The sequence below is a fragment of the Helobdella robusta genome, assembly GCF_000326865.2.
Source record: "Helobdella robusta unplaced genomic scaffold HELROscaffold_11, whole genome shotgun sequence".
Classification (NCBI taxonomy): Eukaryota; Metazoa; Annelida; class Clitellata; order Rhynchobdellida; family Glossiphoniidae; genus Helobdella; species Helobdella robusta.
Genome location: NW_008703617.1, coordinates 3,550,795 through 3,572,539, shown reverse-complemented (window position 1 = coordinate 3,572,539; position 21,745 = coordinate 3,550,795). Strand labels below are relative to the sequence as shown.

The window sequence follows — 21,745 nt, the reverse complement described above, 5'->3', positions numbered from 1 at the left end:
TTGGAATTCCAGGTAAATAACTTTTTTAATTTAATATTATTTTAAATAATCTTTTAATAAAGCAATTTCAAATACAAAATGAGTACCGACATTAAAATTTGAAACAAGTATTGATGTTGAAATTGAATATGCGGAGACCTAATAAGATTGTTATCTTTTTACGCAGGTAGGAATGGAATTGATGGTATACCTGGGTCCATGGGCTTTACAGGAGCAACTGGTTTTCCTGGCAATCCCGGTAATCCGGGACCTTCGGGTCCACCTGGTGAATCCGGAGCAACTGGGCCAGTTGGTTTTCCAGGGAATCCAGGTTTTTTTATTTTTAATATTTGCATCAAACTTGTTTCAATTGTTGGCTTTTGTTTATTTAATATTGCATTATCAATTTTAAGGTGCGTCGATTCCCGGTCCTCAGGGATCCACTGGCCCAGTTGGGAGCCAAGGACTCATGGGACCAGCAGGTCCAACGGGAATCCCTGGACCTCCTGGACCTCCCGGATTTGCTGGATCAATAGCTGCTGCTTCAACCGGTTGAGTTTGAGTCAATTGTTTGTCTCTAATTTTTTTAAATTATGCATGAAAAAGTTTACAATTGTGTTATATTAATTTCCTTTATAAGGTGCTTGCGAACAGGTGAATGAATGTAAGATGAACAACGGGTTATGTTCTCAAGCGTGTGTTGACACTTACGACAGTTATTACTGCACGTGTGATCCAGGGTTCGATTTGGAATTCATCGCCATGTCAACTCAACAAGCCAACTGTCCAAGTTTGATTTTATTAATAAATTTTAACTTTATTTTAAAATTTTTCTAAATTTATCTTGCAATTTTTCAAGCATAAATTTTGTCAAAAATTTAAGTTTCAGTAAAAATGTTTCACAAAAATAATTAGTTTATATAAAAGGATGAAATTCTAAGGATCAGCCCAGTTGAGCACGATAGCAAGTGACGTGGTTTTTATAGTGGATAGCAGCTACAATGTTTGTCTCTCTAGTGTTACTTGCTCCTTGTATACAAGAGAACTTCAGTTCGTCAATAGAATCATTGATTCCCTCAACGTCAACAACAACCAAAAAACACGCGTTGGACTGATCACTTACGCAAGCAATGCTAACAACAGATTCTTCCTCAACGCTTACAGCGAGTTAGAACATTTAATCTGTTACGCCGTAAAATATGCAAAATTTAATGGTTTCATCAATTTTTTTCAAGATTTAGTTACTCAATACGTTAATTAGTTGACGTTTTCTTTATTTCAACTTCAAGTATCACCTCCTTGAAAAACGGAATTCTAAACACTGGATTCCAAGGAACCCAAGGCACAAACCTTGCTGAAGCCATACGCAACGCTAGGACTAATTTTTTCATAGAACAGAATGGGGATAGAGGTGGTGTCCAAAATTTCATTATTATTCTTTCAAATAGCTTCCAAGCGCCGAGTGATGTAACCAGCGCCGCTAACGAGGTAATTTCAAATTGTGTTTTGAAGAGCAACATTTTATTTAATTATAATAACCTTTTATTCTTTTAACGACAATTAAAAATTTTCATAATTTATTCGCAATGCTGGACCTTTCAGATTTAAAATACACATCTTTCAAAATATTTTGCAACTTTGCAGGTGATCACAGCTTACCAACAGGGCATTATAACGTTAGCCGCTAGTGTATCTCAACGTGTGAGTGATGCCAATTTGATCAGTCTGGCCAGCTACCCTCTTGCCCCAAATCCTAGCTACTTCAAAATTCCCGACCCTCCCACGCCCTTTGATTCTGTCGCAGCGTTGATGGCCAACCAAGTTTTGAGGAGTTCAGCTCTTAGCACGTGCGATGGAAAAGTACGAACCCAGTTCAATTAGTGTTTGATTGTTTCAAAATAGAAACCTCAACGAGAAAAGCTAATTTTTTTTTATATAATTATCTTTGAAAATAAGATTTGATTTTGATGCAAGAAAAAGGCAATCTCCCAAAAATTTAAACTCCTCTCACAAACACTTTTATACTGCGCTACTGCAATAAAATGCAAAATTTTTTCTTCCTAATTAATTTTTACAAAAACTGGATGAAAAACAAACTAACCCCATCAAACAGGTTTACGACATAGTCTTCCTGATCGATGGCTACCAATCTAACTGGAACAACTTCAGAACGTACCTGGCGAGATTCGTTCGAGGCTTGGACATAAGATCGTCAGCAAGTCGAGTGGCAGTAGTCATCTACACCGATCAAGCTAGGCAGGCAATCGGCCTCAACCAATACCCAGACGATAAAAATGGACTCCTTAATGCCATTTTGAATCTTCAAGCTCCGGCTAACTTCGCTTCGAGTTCTAACGCCGTCTCGGCTTTTGACTTTGCAAGGACTCAAGTTTTCACCAATCAGAACGGAGATCGATCGGATGTTGAAAATATTGTCATCTTTTACGCTTTCAACCAGTAAGTTTCAAGTATACCATTATTAGTTTGGTTTGGTTGTTTGTTTGAGATTGTTTTTTGCTATGATCAACCATCTTATTTGTTTAAACGATTAATATTAACAACTCATACGATTACGATTTGACGACATTTTTAAAATTTATTACTTCATTACCGCATTGCAAACTATAATATATCAAAGTTTTAAATTACACCAAACTTTAAATTGAAGTTCTCTGCAATTTTCAGATACACTTCCTCACTACTGAGCCTTCAAACGGCCGCTCTTCAAATCCAAAAATCCTCTGGTGCCTACGTATACGCCTACACATCAACCTTCTCAAACTTGAACAAGGTTTCACTTGGAATCATTAATAATTAACTAGCATAATAAATAAACGTGTGGTCGTGCAGATATCTCAGACAATGCTTTTTCATTTTTGAAACTAAGTTAATTATTTCAATTTCACAACCATTCACTTCTCTAGATGGATTTGAAGTACGTTTCATCACATCCACACTTGGAGTACAAACAGTTTGGAGCCATGGATTGGGACTCAACCAGTGCTTTCGATAACGTTGTACTCAGTGATCTCTGTAAACCTTATTATGGTGGGCTGAATTTTCCTACATGACAATTAAAGAAACACCGAATTGCAAAAGATAAATTTCTTCGATATTTTTCAGTATCGTTCAATTAAAAACAATGAAAAAGAGGCATACAAATAATTATACAAATTAAACTTTTTATTACATTAAACAACAGACTACTTTTGTAGATGGACAGCCGGTGGCGGCTTCCAGTGCTTCTGTCCGCTCAACGACTGCGACACTGTTCCTTTGAATGGCACCAAATGTATCGGTTAGTTTTAGCGTTCATTTTGTTTCTTGCAAATTTTTGTGCAACACTTTCTTACGACATATAACGACTATGAGTATCACTCGCCAAGAGCTCTCAATTACATTTTAACATTAATATAAACGGAAAGAAACAAACAGACAGACAGACAAACACACGTACATGAAACATAAACTTATACAGATGTGAATGAATGTTCCAACAACAACGGCGGATGCCAGCAGTTGTGTAGCAACACATTCGGCTCCTTCTCATGTTCGTGCAGCACCGGCTATCGATTGAGTAGCGACAAGATGAGCTGCGAAGGTAACAAAATTCAAAGTACAATTACAAATGAATGAATTTTCTTTACACCAAGTGTTTTGCTAACATGTAATTCTTCTAACATTCATATAAATATTAACTCCAATTATTTTGAACTCACGTGCACAAAGATGTCAACGAGTGTTTATCCGCTCCTTGCTTGGGCAATACAATTTGTGTCAACTCGTTCGGCTCCTTCTACTGCCTAAACAGAGATAGCTTGTGTTAGTTGCATAAATTAATTCATATATCAACACATACACAAATATGCAAGCACACACACACGCAAACACACACATATAAAATTCTTTAGATTTAACGCGTTGCTTCAGTTTAATTTTATTTTGAAGATATCATAGTAACATTGATTCGTTGTTTGAAGTAAGCATCCCTTACTGAAGCTGTTTGATTACTGACGCACACACACACACACAAACACACACACACATGAATAATTTATTCCCACGCCCAGCAAGTGGGAATGCAGCTCTAGAAGCTCCATATCAGTCCGGCGACCCAACAAGCGGCGCAGGTGGTTCAGGCAGCACGACCGCTGGAATGAGCAACACGAGTGCGGTGGCGCTGACAGCTTCCATTTCTTCGGTGCTGGCTTCCACGCTGGTCCTCATCCTCGCCTTCTTCTCACGAATGGCTTACAGACGCCACAAGCGTCAGATGCGTGCGACGAAACGTGGACAGATGCCATCTTCCATGTTCGAAAACTACGGTGCCTCTATGAAGGATACCAGCAGTTTGGGCTCCATTCGTTCGAGGAACTTCAATGCTGATCGTGATGTTGACTCTGTTGATGGCTGATTGCTCTCTCCTTCTGCCTGGGCCCATCTCTATGGTCATGCAATCAGAGAGCTATTTGTTTGTAGTTTATACTCACGTGCCAATAGTTTGTTTCGATGAACTATAGATGCAATAATAGAAAAGAATCGTCAAAATATTTTAGATATTATGTTTCTTGTTTTTATGTCACAGGCTGCCATAATATGATAATGCCAAAATGGAACTTAATCTGCATTCTCTTTTGTAAATGTGTTTGCGCCCAAGTTATAAAAGCTGTTAAAAAAATGTGTCACACAAAGATCTGTGTGCATGTGTGCGAATGTTCATACAGATATTATAACTCCCTATGTTTGACCTCTAAGTTGTCATTTTGTAAGAAACATTTATATCTTCCTTCCAAATAAAAATTGATTAACACAAGTGGAAGATATACATTATATATTTATATATATATATCACATATATCTGTGTGTGTATGCGTGTGTGTGCGTGCGTGTATGTACGCGTGTTAAGGAAGGCAGGCCTTAGAAAATATTTATCCATATCTATAAATTTACACTTGCTCTTTACTGAATTGTAGATGTCTTTAACGAAACATAATTTTCACTACCTTCTAATAATCAAGCATTTTAAATTTGAAAGTTATACAAAAATATTTATTTTGAATTTCTTTTTGAAATGGTTGCATTTTATTGCCCTATCATTCGTAGACCTATACATACAGTTGAGAGTTGCTATATACAGTTGCTATTGACGTTAACAAGTTTAAAATTTCTTATGATGTTTCAATCACTAATTCAATGAACTTTCAACATGTTTTAATTGATTTCGTAATAAGTTATAGAGTTTTTGCAATTACTGAATCACTCAAATGTGCTCTCTTAAAATTAAAAACACGAGGGATGTTGTTGATGTTGTTTGTTGTTGAGCAACATAGAGGCAGGTCCAATGCGTTCGTTAACGTTGTTTCATGGATATATTTGAGGTTCTTGCTCGTTATCACTAACATTTTTATAAATCTGTTCTCATTGTTACATTTATATTTATTTAATTTATTCAAACATTTGTTGATTTAACTTCAAAATGCAATAAACAACATATTTATATCGTACGTTCATGATTGAATTGTCTAGAACATATTCGCGTTTCTCTTATTAATATTTGAGTTTCCAAATACAATTTCAATATAACGACTCACTTGTTTCAATTTTCTACGTTTTAAACAGAAATGATTCCAGTGTTTGATAGACATCAGACAAATCTTGCTAAGGACAAACAAACAGCTATTGAAATCAGGGATCATTCAAATAAACTTTCAAATTCGTGGATCAGCCATGCGGTAGGGTGAGCTTTTCATGGGGGGTGCATTATGTTTAAACAATTTCAAACTGACTGGGTTTGAACCACGAAACTTTGAGACACCCTCGTATATAATGTGCATCCAAAATTTTTTTTAACTTTTTCCAAAAAATAAAATATTTTCATGGTAGATCCTACTCGGAACTGTCTACAAATTGTATCTCATTTCTTGACAAAAAGTTGCTCCTTGCAAGCAAAAGACCACAGTAAATTTTTTAGCTAGTATTTTTACAGAATTTTAATTATTTCTAGACAATTTTAAGCCCCACCATAATGACATTTAAACACGTCTGAATTCGATATAGTTCACTCAACAGTAACATCTTCCAACTTTATAAATCTTTTCAGCACTAACTGATTATATATTAATATTTCATAAACATCTCCACAAATAATTTTGTTGAATATTTTAAATATTTTTCTTCAAAACTTTTTTAGGACAGCAGAGCAGAGTGTAATACAAAACGATAAAGAACAAACAATGAATGCACGCACATACAAACACACACATACACTCACTCATAGGCATGCACACACACACAAATATTTACACTCACACACACATGCACACACTCAACAAAACAAAAGTGAAACAAAATCAGACGAAACTTAATTGTGGACAGACAAACAGTGAACATGAGAAACATGATTTGAATAATAATTATTACATTATTAAAACATTAATAATAATAAAATTATTAATTTAATAATAAAAATAAATTCACAAATAATAGTGAGTAAAGTTAGCATAGGGATAAGTAGGTAGACTGTATTAAAAATGGCACTGGTTAGCCCAATCGAAGGAAAAAATTAGTGATTAATTAATTAATTTATTATAAACGATGACGCCAACTAAAATGGTTTAAAATATGATCATCACCACTATCACCACTACTCCACTCATTAAAGTTTAACTGGTAACAAACTTGCCTGCTTGCTTGAGTTACAATAGCTAACGTTTGTGGTTAGTTATTTTCTTTCGTTATTATTTGTTTTGAGTTATTTCCTGCTACTAATAAATTTTTATTGATATGTTGGTGTTGTTATTGTTGTTGTGTTGGCACTGTTGTTGTGTTGGTACTGTTGTTGTTGTTGTTGTTGTTGTTGTTGCTGTCATGTGGCAGTCTTAATGTTCATATTCAGCCTGCGATCAGGCTCAACATGTGAATGCAACCCAGCCATTGTTGTTGTTGTTGGCTCATCTTCTTCGTCTTTTTCTTATTATTATTATTATTATATTTATTATTATTGTTATTATTATTATTATTATTGCTATTGTGGTAAGTAAGTGACAGTTTTGTGAAACATTTCGGAGCGGCTTTTGTGCTTTTGCGCTATCGCGTGTGCGTGTGTGTAAATATATAAACACACACACACACGCGCGCGCGCGAACATATATGTGCGTGTGTATGCGTGCGTAAGTCTGTAACAAACGTTCCAATCTTTAACATGAGGAGTGTACTCTTGTTACCTTTGTCATTCTTAAATTGCATCACCAACATCAAAATGTGATAAAACAAACTGGTAAGGATGTTAAAACTAACTGATAAACTAGAAAAAGATAGATCCAAAACTCAACTAAATAGAATTATAGGGATAGGATCTGATTTCCTAATGCAGCATATGCCAACGTAAGAGACCTACCATTCACAAATATTATTCAGCTTGATGCCAAAAGTGTAAGCCAAAGTTTTGATAACATAGAGAGAGAGAAACAAAGAGAGAGAGAGAGAGAGAGAGAGAGAGAGAGAGAGAGAGAGAAAGAGAGAGAAAATTTGTGTGTGTTGTGTGTGTTGTGCGTGTGTTGTGCGTGTATACACACATATGTATACAACTTTATATATGCAAATATCGTCAAATACTTTTGAACATACTTTATATATCTATAATATTGACATACACTTTGACTCGCATTGTATACTGTTCGAAGCGCGTTTGCATTACATGAACATTATAATGTTGTATTCGTTATAACGTTGTATTGCTGCTAGTATTGTTGTTGTTTTTGTTGTTATTGTTGATGTAGTTATTATTATTGTTGTTGTTGTTTTTGTTGTTATTGTTGATGTAGTTATTATTGTTGTTGTTTTGCTAAACTTTCAAGCCGACTTGAAAAGAAATAAATCTGACTGTTCAGAATCCACTGTTTATTTGAGCGTGTTGGGACTGTGAGGTGAGGCCAGTGTCTGCAATGCTCACAATGACCATCATTTTTTACTGATCGATCATCGCTGTGAGAGAATTATTTTAAAGGTTGGCCATAGAAATTCTTTTTATTTTTTACTTCTTGTATTAAATTTTCTAGGTCGTTTGATATTGTTACAAATTTTATTTACATGTATGTATGCATAGAAAAAGTTAGTGATTAGTTTTTCGATAATATACTTTTTTATGATAAAAGTATGGCTATTTAATCTACTAACCAATGTTTCTACAGTTTGATAAAAAATTGAATATAAGAATTAAAAGAATAATGTAATATATACTACTAACATTTGATAACATAGAGAAAGAGAAACAGAGCGAGAGAGAGAGAAAGAGAAAGAGAGAGATAAAGAGAGAGAGAATATGTACAGTTTTTAAATAGTAACGTCGACTTTTTGTAACAGCCCTTGCACATAAAATTTGGGGTTACTGACTAGTAGAAAGACCTCCTTCTTTCGTTCTCACTCACTCTATCTCTCGCTATTCTTTTTCTCACTTTCTTTTTATACTACTAATTCATGTAATTACCATACAAAGTCTAATTTATATTATTTTTCCATAGGTTTTAATAATCAAAGCCATAAAAATTTTTCTACGGTTGATGTGAAGTGAGGCGAAGGAAACGATCTGCAAAATTATTTTTAAGTCTTCCATTTGTCGAACGTGAAGGTTAGTAAGATATTATTTCATATGCTCAAATTGTTCGTATTAATTTATTTATGTTTGTATTTAAGTATCTATGAAAAGCGTGCAATGAAAATAACTTTCTGTATTCAAATCTCATAAAATTTTGTAACACAAATTAGTTTAAATATTGGAAATATCATGAAGGGTAGTGGCAGATATATTATTTGATGAATTTAAATTTCATTGAAATTCGCGATGCAAATTTTTCTTTTAACATTTAAATATCTTAATAGTTTGTATCTAGTAGTGAAAATTTTGAAAAAAAGATTGGAAAATAAACGGATAAATATATTGCTATTTGAGAAATGAGATATGAGAAATTTTTCATCACCAATAACGACAATATTATTGGCCTTATAAAATTATTTTATTGTAATACTATTAGTTAGTATCAAATATCAAAATAGTAACAAGAGTCGTCGGGCTTGTTGTTATTATTATAATTATCATTATTATTAATTATTATTATTAATTATTATTATTATTGTCGCTATGCATGATCTTGTTGCGACAATAGAGCCAGAAAGTAACGCGCAAGCAAAGCGTGAAGAGAACACGACATACATAAACTGCTATTATTATTATTATTATTGTTATTAAAATTATTGTTGTTATTAATGCTGTACTAAACAGTTTTTATTGTTATTAACATCGCTGTTAAGTTTGTTCGTCGATATTAATTTATTATTTAACATGCCTGAGTTAGTGAGGTTTTGATTGTGCTCTTATGTATTACCATTGAAAAACTGTACTAAGTTGTACATGTACGTGTAACTATTAAATCATTGATTTGATTTTATTGGTAAATACTGTAGTCTACATTTTAAATTGTAATTAACTTCTGTTTTACAAAAAAGGAATGCTATTTCTTAATAATTTTAAAATAAAAAGAAAGTGTTTATTAAACTCCTGTATGTTTTAAACGCCTGTTCCACATTATAATGAATTATGTAACAGTAAATAAAATTGTGAATCTAATATGAAACTAATCTACAGATAAAAGAAGTGTCTGTAAATATTATTTCATTATTTTAATTTCAAATTGCTAAAGTGTTTTTCATTTCATTCACTATAGAAAGTTTGATAGGATGGGTTCCAAGTTCCGTCTTCTTATCATCGTCACACTTTTCCTTGCCTCAGAAGCCCAACAAAGTATAATAATTTTTTACGTACTTTTCATATAACAATAAAAAGTAAAACATTTTCGTTAAAAATTAATTCAAAAAGAAACTAAATGTTTGTATTATTTGAGTCAAACATATGGAAACAACACGAAAAGGTTATTCAAACAACACAGCGCTTCTGATGATAAATCTTCATTTCAAAACAAAACGATAAAAAACAATTTATTACAAAACGATACAATACAATACAAAACGACAAAATACAATACAAAACAATAAAATACAATACAAAACGCTACAATACAATGCAACGCAACACAATACAACACAGTTTTAAACAAACGCGTTTCCTCTTCCACATCATAAGGATTTCCGTTTCGACTGACTGCTGTCTCGCGCTATGAATTGTACATCAACGGTTCCTTCAGCGCCTCGTCTTCATCCAACGACTGGCGCATGTCTGATTCTTACGACTACATAACATACAACACGTTGATCGCAATTCGAGCCTTTGCAGGCAGTCCTCAATCTGGAATTTTAGGATCATCTTCAGTTCTCAGTTATCTGAAAACCAGTCGAGATTGGAAGTGTTCAAATACAGCAGATTCAAACTGGCAGAATACATATTTCGACGACAGTAGATGGCAGTATGCACGTGAGTTTGGTCCAAATTCGGCAGACACCTCGCCGTGGAGAGTATACGTTCAGAATATTTCTCCAGATGCTCTATGGATATGGAGTGATAATATTTACCAAGATGTTTATTGTCGATACTGTTAGTAGTGGCTGATATTTTTTGTTTCAATGTAAATATTATTGCATAATATTTGATTCATTAGCAATCATTTTTTATCTTACAACAATTCAGTTTTGGCAGCTCCGTCAACACCAAGTGGGAATGTTGGACCGCCAGGTTGATTTTTGATATTTGAAAAATAACAAAAAAGTTATTGCAGCGTTTCATTACTTTAAGTTTTTTATGCTGAAAATAATTTTATAAAACCGTTTTCTACGGCTCCATTTATTTGATTTTATGGTAGTGGTATTTTTAATAAAATATTAAAATTTAGGCAACACAGGGTCCACTGGATGGACAGGGATGACTGGACAGACTGGCCAACGCGGAGTTGATGGTTTCACAGGAGTTACAGGAGCTACAGGGATTACCGGCAATAGGGGACCTCAGGGTCAACCAGGAGTTTCTGGTACAATGGGATTTAGCGGCGCAATTGGTGCCACTGGTTTCAGAGGTGCATAATTTTTAATGTATGACAATAATTCAAAACAACAACTTTAAATCGTCCAAAATTCAAATTCAAATTTTTTATGTTATATCTGTGTCTACAGGCTCTGATGGTCAAAACGGATTTCTGGGACCAGTTGGAAATACTGGAGTCCCAGGACCACCAGGTCCATCTGGACAAGGAGGTAGAGATGCAAGCTCATTGCCAGGACCACAAGGATTTACAGGATTTACAGGTTAAATTGAATATTTTAAAACCACTTTGTAAATAAATCTTTTTGACATGTATATAGTTTGAAAAAAAACTTTGCACGAAAATAACTATTGTTTTTAATTCTAAACTAAAATTTAATCAGGACCACAAGGACAACCAGGTGATCAAGGTTTTCCAGGTTCTGTTGGCTTACCTGGACCTAGAGGAAACGTAGGCTCTCCAGGTCCAACAGGAGCCACAGGAAATCCAGGTGGATTTGGAGCAACTGGATTTACTGGATTTACGGGATCAACTGGACAAATGGGTAATTTGCTTTTTTTTACATAATTGCAAAAAACAATGTAAAACTGAATAATATATACTGTTACTTTTAAAAGGTGCTTCAGGTAGTGTTGGCAATGTTGGACAACTAGGTGTTCAAGGATCAACCGGACCACCAGGTCAACCAGGATCTCCTGGTTCTACAGGAAATCCAGGTAGTCGGGGTCAAACAGGAGCAGTAGGTTCTCTTGGTGCCCAGGGTGCTACTGGAGCGTTTGGTCAACAAGGAGGGCCAGGTTAACGAAATATATAAAAATCATGTTGTTTTATGGTTTGTTGTTATTTACTAAATATTTTCAGGTGGTATTGGGCTTACCGGAAATGTGGGCCAAATTGGCGCTCCGGGAGTAATAGGTTCACCTGGAAACCCTGGTACAAATGGAAATCCAGGACGTACTGGAGCAACGGGTTACACAGGGGGTACTGGATATGGTTCACCTGGAAACATTGGAGCTCCTGGAATTGTAGGACAAACTGGACAAGTTGGTTTTCCTGGACCTCAAGGATCTCCGGGTGTTCAAGGCCAACCTGGATTTCAAGGACCGCAAGGTTTTAATTTTTTCGTAAATGAAATACGAAATAAAACATAAAATTCAAGGATTATCAAAATTTGTATGAATTGATCAATAAATTGACTTTTGATGTTTAATTTAGGCCCGCCTGGAAATTTGGGCTCACCGGGTGACACTGGATTTTCAGGACCTCCAGGTAGCCAAGGGTCTCCGGGAGAAACAGGCAGAAATGGTCCAGATGGAGTATACGGTGCTACAGGTGCTACTGGAGTGTATGGCAATCCAGGTTCAAAAGGACTTCAAGGCGATATGGGATTTCAAGGTAATTGAAACTACTAAATTTTTGTCGGATATAATATTTTGTAATTTGATTTTATTTGTTTTTCCAGGTTTTACAGGAGCAACTGGACAAATAGGTTACCCGGGTGTTATAGGACGAACAGGTGCTTCCGGATTTCAAGGACCAGCAGGTAAAATAGGAGATACCGGTTCAAGTGGACCCAGAGGGCCGACAGGTGTATCAGGCAACCCTGGACAACCTGGATTTATGGGAGTTAATGGACGCACTGGTAATGCTGGTTTTACAGGTTATACTGGGGCTATCGGAGTACAGGGTCCTCAGGGATACACCGGTCAAACAGGAGGAACAGGAAACACCGGACCTTTTGGAATGGTCGGTTCTACAGGATATCCTGGCCCTAGAGGCGTTGATGGTAATTTAAAAAATAAACAATAACTCACGTTGATATAAATTGTTATATAATTTTTATAGGTTCAATGGGTCGACCTGGAGATAATGGATCTCCTGGAGTCAGAGGATCGCTCGGTCCTCAGGGTGGTACAGGTCAAAGAGGACCAACGGGAGCTACGGGTTCAACCGGTTTTTCGGGATTTCAAGGAAATCCTGGAACTCTAGGTTATTAATAATATTTCACTGAATTTTTTAACGTTTGTTCTCAAATTACTTCATTTGAAATTAGGTAATCCTGGACAACCTGGTTTCACCGGACAAGTTGGGTTTCCAGGTCAACCTGGAAATCCTGGAAATCCTGGAACTAACGGCCCAATGGGAATTATGGGTGCAACAGGAATAATTGGTGCCAGTGGATCTCCAGGGTTTACTGGATTTACCGGATCTACAGGATCGAGTGGCCAAACAGGTTTTTTTGTTTGACAAATGGTTTCAAAAATAAAAAAATTTATTTGAAGTATCATTGAATGTATTTGTTGTTTAACAATTTGCGTTATAAGGTCCGAAGGGTCAAACAGGCGTTATGGGCGGAACTGGTTTTCAAGGACCACCAGGTTTTCCAGGAAATAGTGGACAAGATGGCAGACGAGGACAAACAGGCGCTGTCGGAAACCCTGGACCTCAAGGTGGACCCGGATTTCCAGGACCAGATGGTTTCAAAGGCATCAGAGGATCAGATGGTTCGATTATAATATTTCATTATTTTTAAACTTATAAAATTTAATTTTTGAAATTTCAAAATGAAATGGACAAAATAATCAAAAATTTCTTAATTAATAGGCTCAACTGGTCAACCCGGTTTCATGGGACCGCCAGGTGTTCAAGGTTTGAACGGATTCAATGGACCACCTGGACTCCCTGGCAGCCAAGGAAGAACAGGGGCTACAGGAAGAACCGGCGCTACTGGTCCTCAGGGACCTTTTGGGCAACAAGGGCCTCTTGGACCCAGTGGTAGCCAAGGTTGTTTAATAACTTTGTTTAACGTTCATTAGTTATTTTTTCATGTGGGCCATTTTTAAAAAACTTGTATTTTTAATAATCAAATATGTAAAAATGTATGGTTTGAATAGATTTCTATTATAAATATAAATTATGTTAATTCTGTTTAAAAGGCCCAAGAGGGCCCGACGGTCCCCGTGGTAATGATGGTCCGGCTGGTACACCAGGGCCCCAAGGTCGTACTGGAGCTATCGGATTTCCTGGAGCAACTGGCACTTTTGGATTTCCAGGACGGATTGGAGATACAGGTTTCTCAGGCTTTACCGGAGATACTGGCAGAGATGGAGCCGTGGGTCTGCAAGGAGATAGCTTTACTGGCGCCCCTGGTTCTTACATTTTCATTATAACCTGCAAATGCTATCATAATCAATTTTATTGCTTCTCATATAATGTCTAAACAAATAGATTTTTAACAATAATGTACACACACACACACCCCTCCTTCCCCCTCCCCCCCCCCCCACACACACACACACATATATATATATATATATATATATATATATATATATATATATATATATATATATATATATATACATACATGTACTGTCGGTAATTACATTATATACGTTAATATTGTATATTACGATAATATAAAAAAAATTCAGGCAACGATGGACGGCCTGGAGCACAAGGAATACAAGGTACTCAAGGATTTCAAGGCCAACCAGGATCCGTTGGTTTTCCGGGATCAAAAGGATTTACTGGCGGTACCGGACTAAGGGGAGCCAGTGGCTCTCCGGGGCAAAATGGTATTTTTATACTTTTGTTTTTTGCTCACTCTCGTGTGAATTGTATTGATTTCAAACATCCACTGAATGATTGATTTATAATTTTAGTATGCAAATTCCAATTGTTTATTAATTTAAACAGTGTTTGGCCCTGTTGGACCACCGGGCATGATGGGGCCTACAGGATCGACTGGGCCACCAGGACAACCAGGAGCACCAGGACCCCTAGGACCAGCTGGATCAGCCGGATCAAGCGCCGCAGCTTCCACTTCTGGTTAAATTTATTTTGTTTTGATTTCAATATTGCATTTTGATATTTAATTATAAATAAAATTATTTGTTTGTCCTATTACGTTGTGTTTTTTAAACTAAACTTGAAAATTCACAACTCTGTCAAATTTCTGAAATTTTAAATAGATTGAAAAATTTTTAATTGAACTCAGGGACATGCAAACCAGTGAATGAATGCTGGGTCGACAACAGGCTATGCTCGCAATTGTGTGTGGACACGTTTGACAGTTACTACTGCTCCTGTTACGATGGCTATCAATTAGAGACTACGACCAACAGCTGTCCAAGTCTGTTTGGATTTTTATTTCACATCTACAATTTTTAGAACGTTATTGTTGTCAATTTTTGTTTCTGGCGCAAGCAGTGAAGTTTAATAAGCGCTATTTAATTAAATTATTTCAAAACCACGTATCATTTAAATAATAATTTTGCTTGTTTTAATTTTAATTTTATGACAAATAACTTCTATAAATAGCTACTTGAATTATTTAAATGATGTTCTAAAGTTGTTTCCATTACCTTTCATTTGATCTCTCACTTTACACTGTGAAAACATGGTTTTACTTTATAGATTCTCTGCAATGTCAGTCCGTCTCTGCTGATTTGGTTTTTGTGGTTGACAATTCCTTCTTCGTATGCATGAGTGCATCGACGTGTCAGTCGTATCGAGACGTCCTCTCCTTCATCAACAGTCTCATCAACACTCTCAGCAGCAACACCAGAGTTGGCATGGTTCTCTACTCCAGCACATCCACCAACTACTTTTATTTGAATTCACACAACAGGTGACAACATTCAGTTTTTTAGCATTGCTTCAATTTAAATTTTGTAATTATTAATTTTTACAGGTGAGCATTTCGTCGAATCGCTTTGTAACATTACTTGCTACTCATCTTTACAAATTTTAAAATTTTTCATTGATGAAACATTATTTTAATTTAGTTACAAATGTTGAAAATTATAATTAAATTTAAACGACAGCATACAGCAAGTTCAAACGGCCATTACAAGTGCGACGTATGACGGATCAACAGGCTCCAACCTTTCGACCGGTCTCAGGGAAATGAGACTCACTCAGTTCGACCCAACGAGAGATCGCACTGCTGTGGACAATGTGGCAATTATTTTAGCGAACGGAATAGACAACAACGCTGCTAGTGAAGCCGCTTTGGCAATGGAAGCCGGTATAATATTGATACCAATCGGTATTACATCGCGAGTCAGTCGAACTCAGTTGGCCAGTCTCGCATCACCTCCTTTCGGCCAGACTCCTAGCTACTTTGTCTCCGATGCTGGTAATTCTTTCAACTCCCAGCTGCAGACTGTTTCATTGAGAGTATGCCAAAGCGCTTCTCAGAGCCAGTGCCAAGGAATGGTTTGATTTTGTGATGCTACGTAAAAAATACAATTTAAAAAAAGTCTTGAACATATTTAATTTTTTATCGGTTAAAATATGTAGTAGTTTATTAAAAATATTTGAAAACTGCGACTGAATGTTGCCTGCAGGTGATGGACCTGGTCTTCCTCATAGACATCCAACCGCCTTCCTCTGCCACGTGGGATCAGCTGAAAACCTCCCTCGTTCAGATCGTTCAGACCTTGGATGTTGGCCAATCTGCAGTCAGAATCGGCATCGTAACATTTTCATCGGCGGCCGTCGTTACGCAGTACTACTTGAATCAGTTTTTCAGTAGAGACGCCGCCATCAACGCTATCAACCAATTATCAGCGAACGTTCAGGGCACTTCCAGCTCCAACTGGTTGAGTGCCTTCCAAGCTCTCCGCACTTCACAATTCACATCAAACAATGGCGATCGAACTGATGTGCCGAACGTTGCAATTCTCTTTGCTTTCAACCCGTCAACTGTCCAATCTCTTGGCTTACTTGACGGTCTAATAACAACTTTTTTGTTTTTAAAATTGGAATTATGTTTATCGTTGATTTCAATTTTCATGTTTTAGTTTTCCAGTTTTTACAAAACTTTTTTAATCTTTTTTCAGAGGCAGGACGACTGTCGAAGGCAAACATAAAGTTGTACGCGTACGGATGGACGGTTTCCGGCATGGACTCCTCCCTCACCTATATCTCATCCTATCCCCACCTGAAAACTGAACAGTGGGCGTTGATGGACGATACCAAGATCAAGTACTTCCCGTCTACCCTGACAACGGATTTGTGCAGACCTGTACTGCGTTAGTTCGTCTTTTTACAATTTAAAATCGAACAGTTGCTGCCCGTACTATTATTAATTGATCTGTTTAGTAATTCACTGATTAATCTCATATTATTCTTTTATTAATTATCAACTTATGATTTTTTTAATTTTTAAATTTATATAATTGTACAGTAAACAATTGACTTAATCATTCATCTTCTTCATTTACTTGCCTCATTTATTTATACCTAACTAACTTTCTTCTCTATCAAATCAACTCTCATTTTGACTTGTTTGATTCAGGAGATAATTTTCAATCTCATTCAATTTCATCACCGAAATTTTCAGAGGCGAGCTGCCGCAAGACCGAATATGGAGGCTATCAGTGTTTCTGCCCTCTGGATACCTGTGACATCATCCCTCTGAATGGCACTAAATGTGTCGGTAGGTATTGTCGTGTTGGCGTGACGTGACAACGTGGTGGTATGGTATCGCATGTGATGTGATGATATGATATCACATCCGCCACACGATGTCATGTGTTGTTGTACATGTGATTCATCACCATGATAATAATTATTATAGTGATTAATTTTATCATATGCCGTCATCAGCACAACATTCCTAACCATTAAACAAACTCATCATTATTACCCTACAATCATAGATCAATACCGTCTCTATCACTATCATTTTAACCAGTATCATTTTAATCACTATTATCTTAATCAGTATCATTATTTCAATTTCTATCATTACCAGATATCAACGAATGTGCAACTAACAATGGCGGTTGTCAGCAACTTTGTAGCAACTCAATAGGTTTGAAGCTTAGTAATACATTTTTATAATCACCTACTTCTTCGTAATCTTTTGTTTTGCGAGTTTCAGGTTGAGTTCAGTTGAATCTTTAGGACTTTGGCTATATAAATATATATTGATTGATTGACTGATTGATTGATCGATTAATTGATTGATTACATAGTGATTATATAGTTATTTGTTAGTAATTCTTGTATATAAATGTTAATTATTACAATATTCTATAAATTATACCGAATGTTTGGCGTTAATATGTTTGTAGTTCGCCAAACATTCGGTAGAATTTATAGAATATTGTAAAAATTATCGTCTATTACCAACAAAAATGTTAATTAATATATCCATGTAATAACTGTGACATCATGTCTGGGTAGTTATGTACATTTAACGGAATTAAATTAAAATTCACTGGTGTTGTAATATACCTCCATGCCTTGTTCTTTTATGCTGGTAATATCAGTACGTAACAAGCATACACGTTCAAACCTCTACATATAAAATCATGCACACATGCATGTAAGCATACACGTACATATACACAAATACCAATTGCATGCACACATATACAAGTACAAGCTAAAATGCATTCAGACGTAAGAAGGAGTATATTAATCGATGTTTGTTAATTTTTTGATGGCAGGTTCATTCGCTTGTTCGTGTCAGTCTGGATTCAGATTGGCGTCAGACAAAATGAATTGTGAAGGTAGTGGTTCTGATAATGAAAATGATGATGAGCAATGATGATGAACAATGATGATGAACAATGATGGTGAACAATGATGATGAACAATGATGATGAACAATGACAATGGACATTGACGACGAACAATGATGATGAACATGACATGACGATAATAACAATCAACGTTGATTAACACGCTACAAAGAAACATATGATGATAACGAATGATGATAACGATGAAGATTGAAAGAAAACATTGTTGTCACGGTGATAACGATGATGATGAATGATGATGGAGTGACTGCAAAGAGTTATGATGTTGTAACATTTTTATATATAAATGTAAATAAAATATTAAAAAAATAAAAAATGATTTTGCAGATATAAACGAATGCCTACAGCCAAATGTATGCACTTCTGGATATTGCGTCAACTCCTACGGCTCGTTCTACTGCCTCAAGTACAATGCTAACCGTCAGTTCCTTATTCAGTTTTTTTTAATTTCAAGTTCTTCATTGGCTAACTGATGTTGCTTGTTTATATTCACACTTGAGAAACTAAAATAATTTGAAAGCTGCAACAAAATTAACATCAATAAAAATTGCAATGACAATAATTAATATATGATGATAATTTTGGCCTAAGACAGACAAAAAAAATTGACCAACTGTCGATGTAGACTTTCATGATTACTTTCAAAAAATCCATTTAAGCTCCTCCACAGAATCTAGCCTCCATGTTGAATCCTGCCGACAGCAACAACAACAACATGACGTCATTATCGGCGTCGAAGGAAGAACCTATCACAAGCTCCACTTTGGTGATTGTTGGAGCACTATCAGCACTCTTCTCCGTCGTCTATGTCACTCTTTGCACAATCATCTTCTTCGTCATCGTCAGCAAATGTGAAGAGGACGACGACAATGACATTCTTGACGACTGTGACATGCGCAAGAGTAGTAACAACATTTTCTCTCTGGGAGCTGGCTCGCTCAAAGGAAGTGAGTTTGGATCGGTAAAATCCAAATTTGGATTTTTCGACCAGGATCAATTTGGTAACAAAGTTGTGGCCAGAACAAAACGAGAGAAAGTTAGCGGTTCAGCATTTACGAATGATGACGGTGTCGTTGGCAGCACTAACAGCAATGAAGTTAGAGCCAGCGAGGCATAAACATTCCAATGCTCTTCTACTTTTTCTTTCAAATACGGTTGACCAGGCATAGCAATAAAATGAACTTCATTACTTTATGTTAACACTGTGACAAACTTGAATCAATTTGTTCCACGTTAATTAATGACTAACTTCTTCATTCACACATTTTCGTTTTTACTCTTCAATTTTATCATTTATATGCCGTTGATGTTGTTTGATGATTAACACTTCTTTATATTTCAAGATGTTCATTTAAAAAGGAATAGACTGTCTTTGTTTAACGTTCGATATATATATATATATATATATATATATATATATATATATATATATGTGTGTGTGTGTGTGTGTGGTTGTATGCGTATTTATTACACGAGCATTTTACAAGGCATATTAGTTGAACGTATAAAAATAACGCTAACACCTCGTTGAATTATTTTTTAATGTTCTTATTCATTTATGAGTAACAATAAATGATTCAGTCTGACGATGGTGTTATTTCGAGTTGTTGCTTAGTGTATGGAATAAAGCTCAGATAACAATAGGTTACGATAAAAAAATATAACGATAATAAATCATTCAAATAATGGCGGGTTATGGTTAAGTTTTTATCTTCAAGCGTGTTTAATGTAAATTTATAATTTTGTAATAACATACAAGCCCGCGGATTTGTTTAGAAAATCATCTTTATTATCGTTATTTATACAATTCTTTGATATTTCGTTCAAAAATTTAAGTATAAATGCAAATGTCAATTAATATTTAAAGAGAAAAAAATGTTGACTTAGGAAAAAAATTAAACGCTACGACGATGACACCTGCCTAGAAATATGTAATGTGATTTTCCACTAGTTTAGAAATAAAATATTCTGGGGGACGAAGAAATTAAAAATGGACATAAAAATATAAATGATCACACAACTAAAAAACATTTCGAATTAAAGCATTGAGAATTTTGGTTGGAAAATATATGAATTAACGAAGTAGAAAAAAGAAGTGAATTAATTAAAATCAAATCAGATGAACAAACACGAAAGAAATCAAATAGCTTTACTTAATTGTTCAAATTGTTAACAAATTAATTCTTTTCCTCCAGAAGGCACATGAAATGAAACATAGAGTTATATACACATACAATAAAACAAATAAACAAACAAACATATAATCAAATAGCAACACAGAAATCATAAAATACATGACTAAGCTTGATGAAGGTTATGATTAAAAGACTGCAGTGAAAATAATTTTTTGAACTTGCCTAACACTTACACTCCTTACCTTACCTACCAACTAATATGCTTAAATAAGACAGTACATGGCAAATCTGGACCATATCACAGTATAAATTAGCATTCACGCGCACATAAAAATACACACCACACACAAACACACCACACACAAACACACCACACACAAACACATCACACACAAACACATCACACACAAACACATCACACACAAACACATCAAACACAAACACATCACACACAAACACACACGCAAATACACACAAACGTAGCCAGATGCAGTTAATTTACGAAAAAGTTACTAAAAATTATTCTAGCTTTCAATTATATTAACCAATTTACTCTAATTAATAAATTAATTAATTAATTAACCTCAATTAAATCGATTAAAAATGTTTATCACTTTATATCTACCAAAATCTACTAACAAATAAAATGAACTAAAATGAAACATTAGAGACTTCTTAAATGAAAGTAAAAAGTATAGAATTAAAATATTTACAGGGACTTGCTTGTAAATGAACTTGAGGAATAAAGAATGAACCAACAAATACCTTTATAAGTACATACCCATGTGTTTAAGTACACATATATATAAATGGATAAATATCTAATATTATATGTAGTACACACACACACAAACACACACACACACATATATATATATATATATATATGTGTGTGTGTGTATGTGTGTGTGTGTGTGTGTGTGTGTGTGTGTGTGTGTGTGTGTGTGTGTGTGTACATATATATACACCAATCACTTAATCAAAAACTATATAATAATTAAGTGGTCACCAATCAATAACTTAAGGCATAAAATTCCTCGATTATTGTGATGATGTAGAGTCAATTTAGTTAAAGAATTGTTAT

General features: G+C 35.2%; 3 protein-coding genes across 3 annotated transcripts; all 3 read left to right on the top strand.

Moving 5' to 3' along the window:
• Positions 1–648: 648 nt before the first annotated feature.
• Positions 649–4,393, top strand: HELRODRAFT_167450 (hypothetical protein; the record flags this gene model as incomplete). The annotated part of the gene is made up of 11 exons (XM_009012958.1): positions 649–769; positions 921–1,146; positions 1,269–1,467; positions 1,624–1,839; positions 2,093–2,436; positions 2,665–2,770; positions 2,904–3,027; positions 3,182–3,277; positions 3,458–3,580; positions 3,709–3,801; positions 4,050–4,393. The coding sequence occupies 11 exons, from the start codon at positions 649–651 to the stop codon at positions 4,391–4,393; spliced, it is 1,992 nt and encodes a 663-aa protein (XP_009011206.1).
• A 7,491-nt stretch (positions 4,394–11,884) lies between these two features.
• Positions 11,885–13,082, top strand: HELRODRAFT_97122 (hypothetical protein; the record flags this gene model as incomplete). Its single annotated transcript, XM_009012957.1, has 5 exons — positions 11,885–12,074; positions 12,180–12,359; positions 12,427–12,750; positions 12,810–12,959; positions 13,024–13,082. Coding segments are annotated over exons 2-5 (546 nt in total), but the record flags the coding sequence as incomplete, so codon positions are not given.
• Positions 13,083–13,568: 486 nt separating this feature from the next.
• Positions 13,569–20,112, top strand: HELRODRAFT_109220 (hypothetical protein). Its single transcript, XM_009012956.1, has 14 exons — positions 13,569–13,748; positions 13,901–14,113; positions 14,399–14,542; positions 14,664–14,795; positions 14,965–15,099; positions 15,384–15,597; positions 15,794–16,187; positions 16,319–16,703; positions 16,814–17,005; positions 17,317–17,412; positions 17,731–17,790; positions 18,431–18,493; positions 18,854–18,946; positions 19,186–20,112. The coding sequence occupies exons 1-14, from the start codon at positions 13,592–13,594 to the stop codon at positions 19,641–19,643; spliced, it is 2,736 nt and encodes a 911-aa protein (XP_009011204.1). The 5' UTR covers positions 13,569–13,591; the 3' UTR covers positions 19,644–20,112.
• The last annotated feature ends 1,633 nt before the right edge of the window (positions 20,113–21,745 follow it).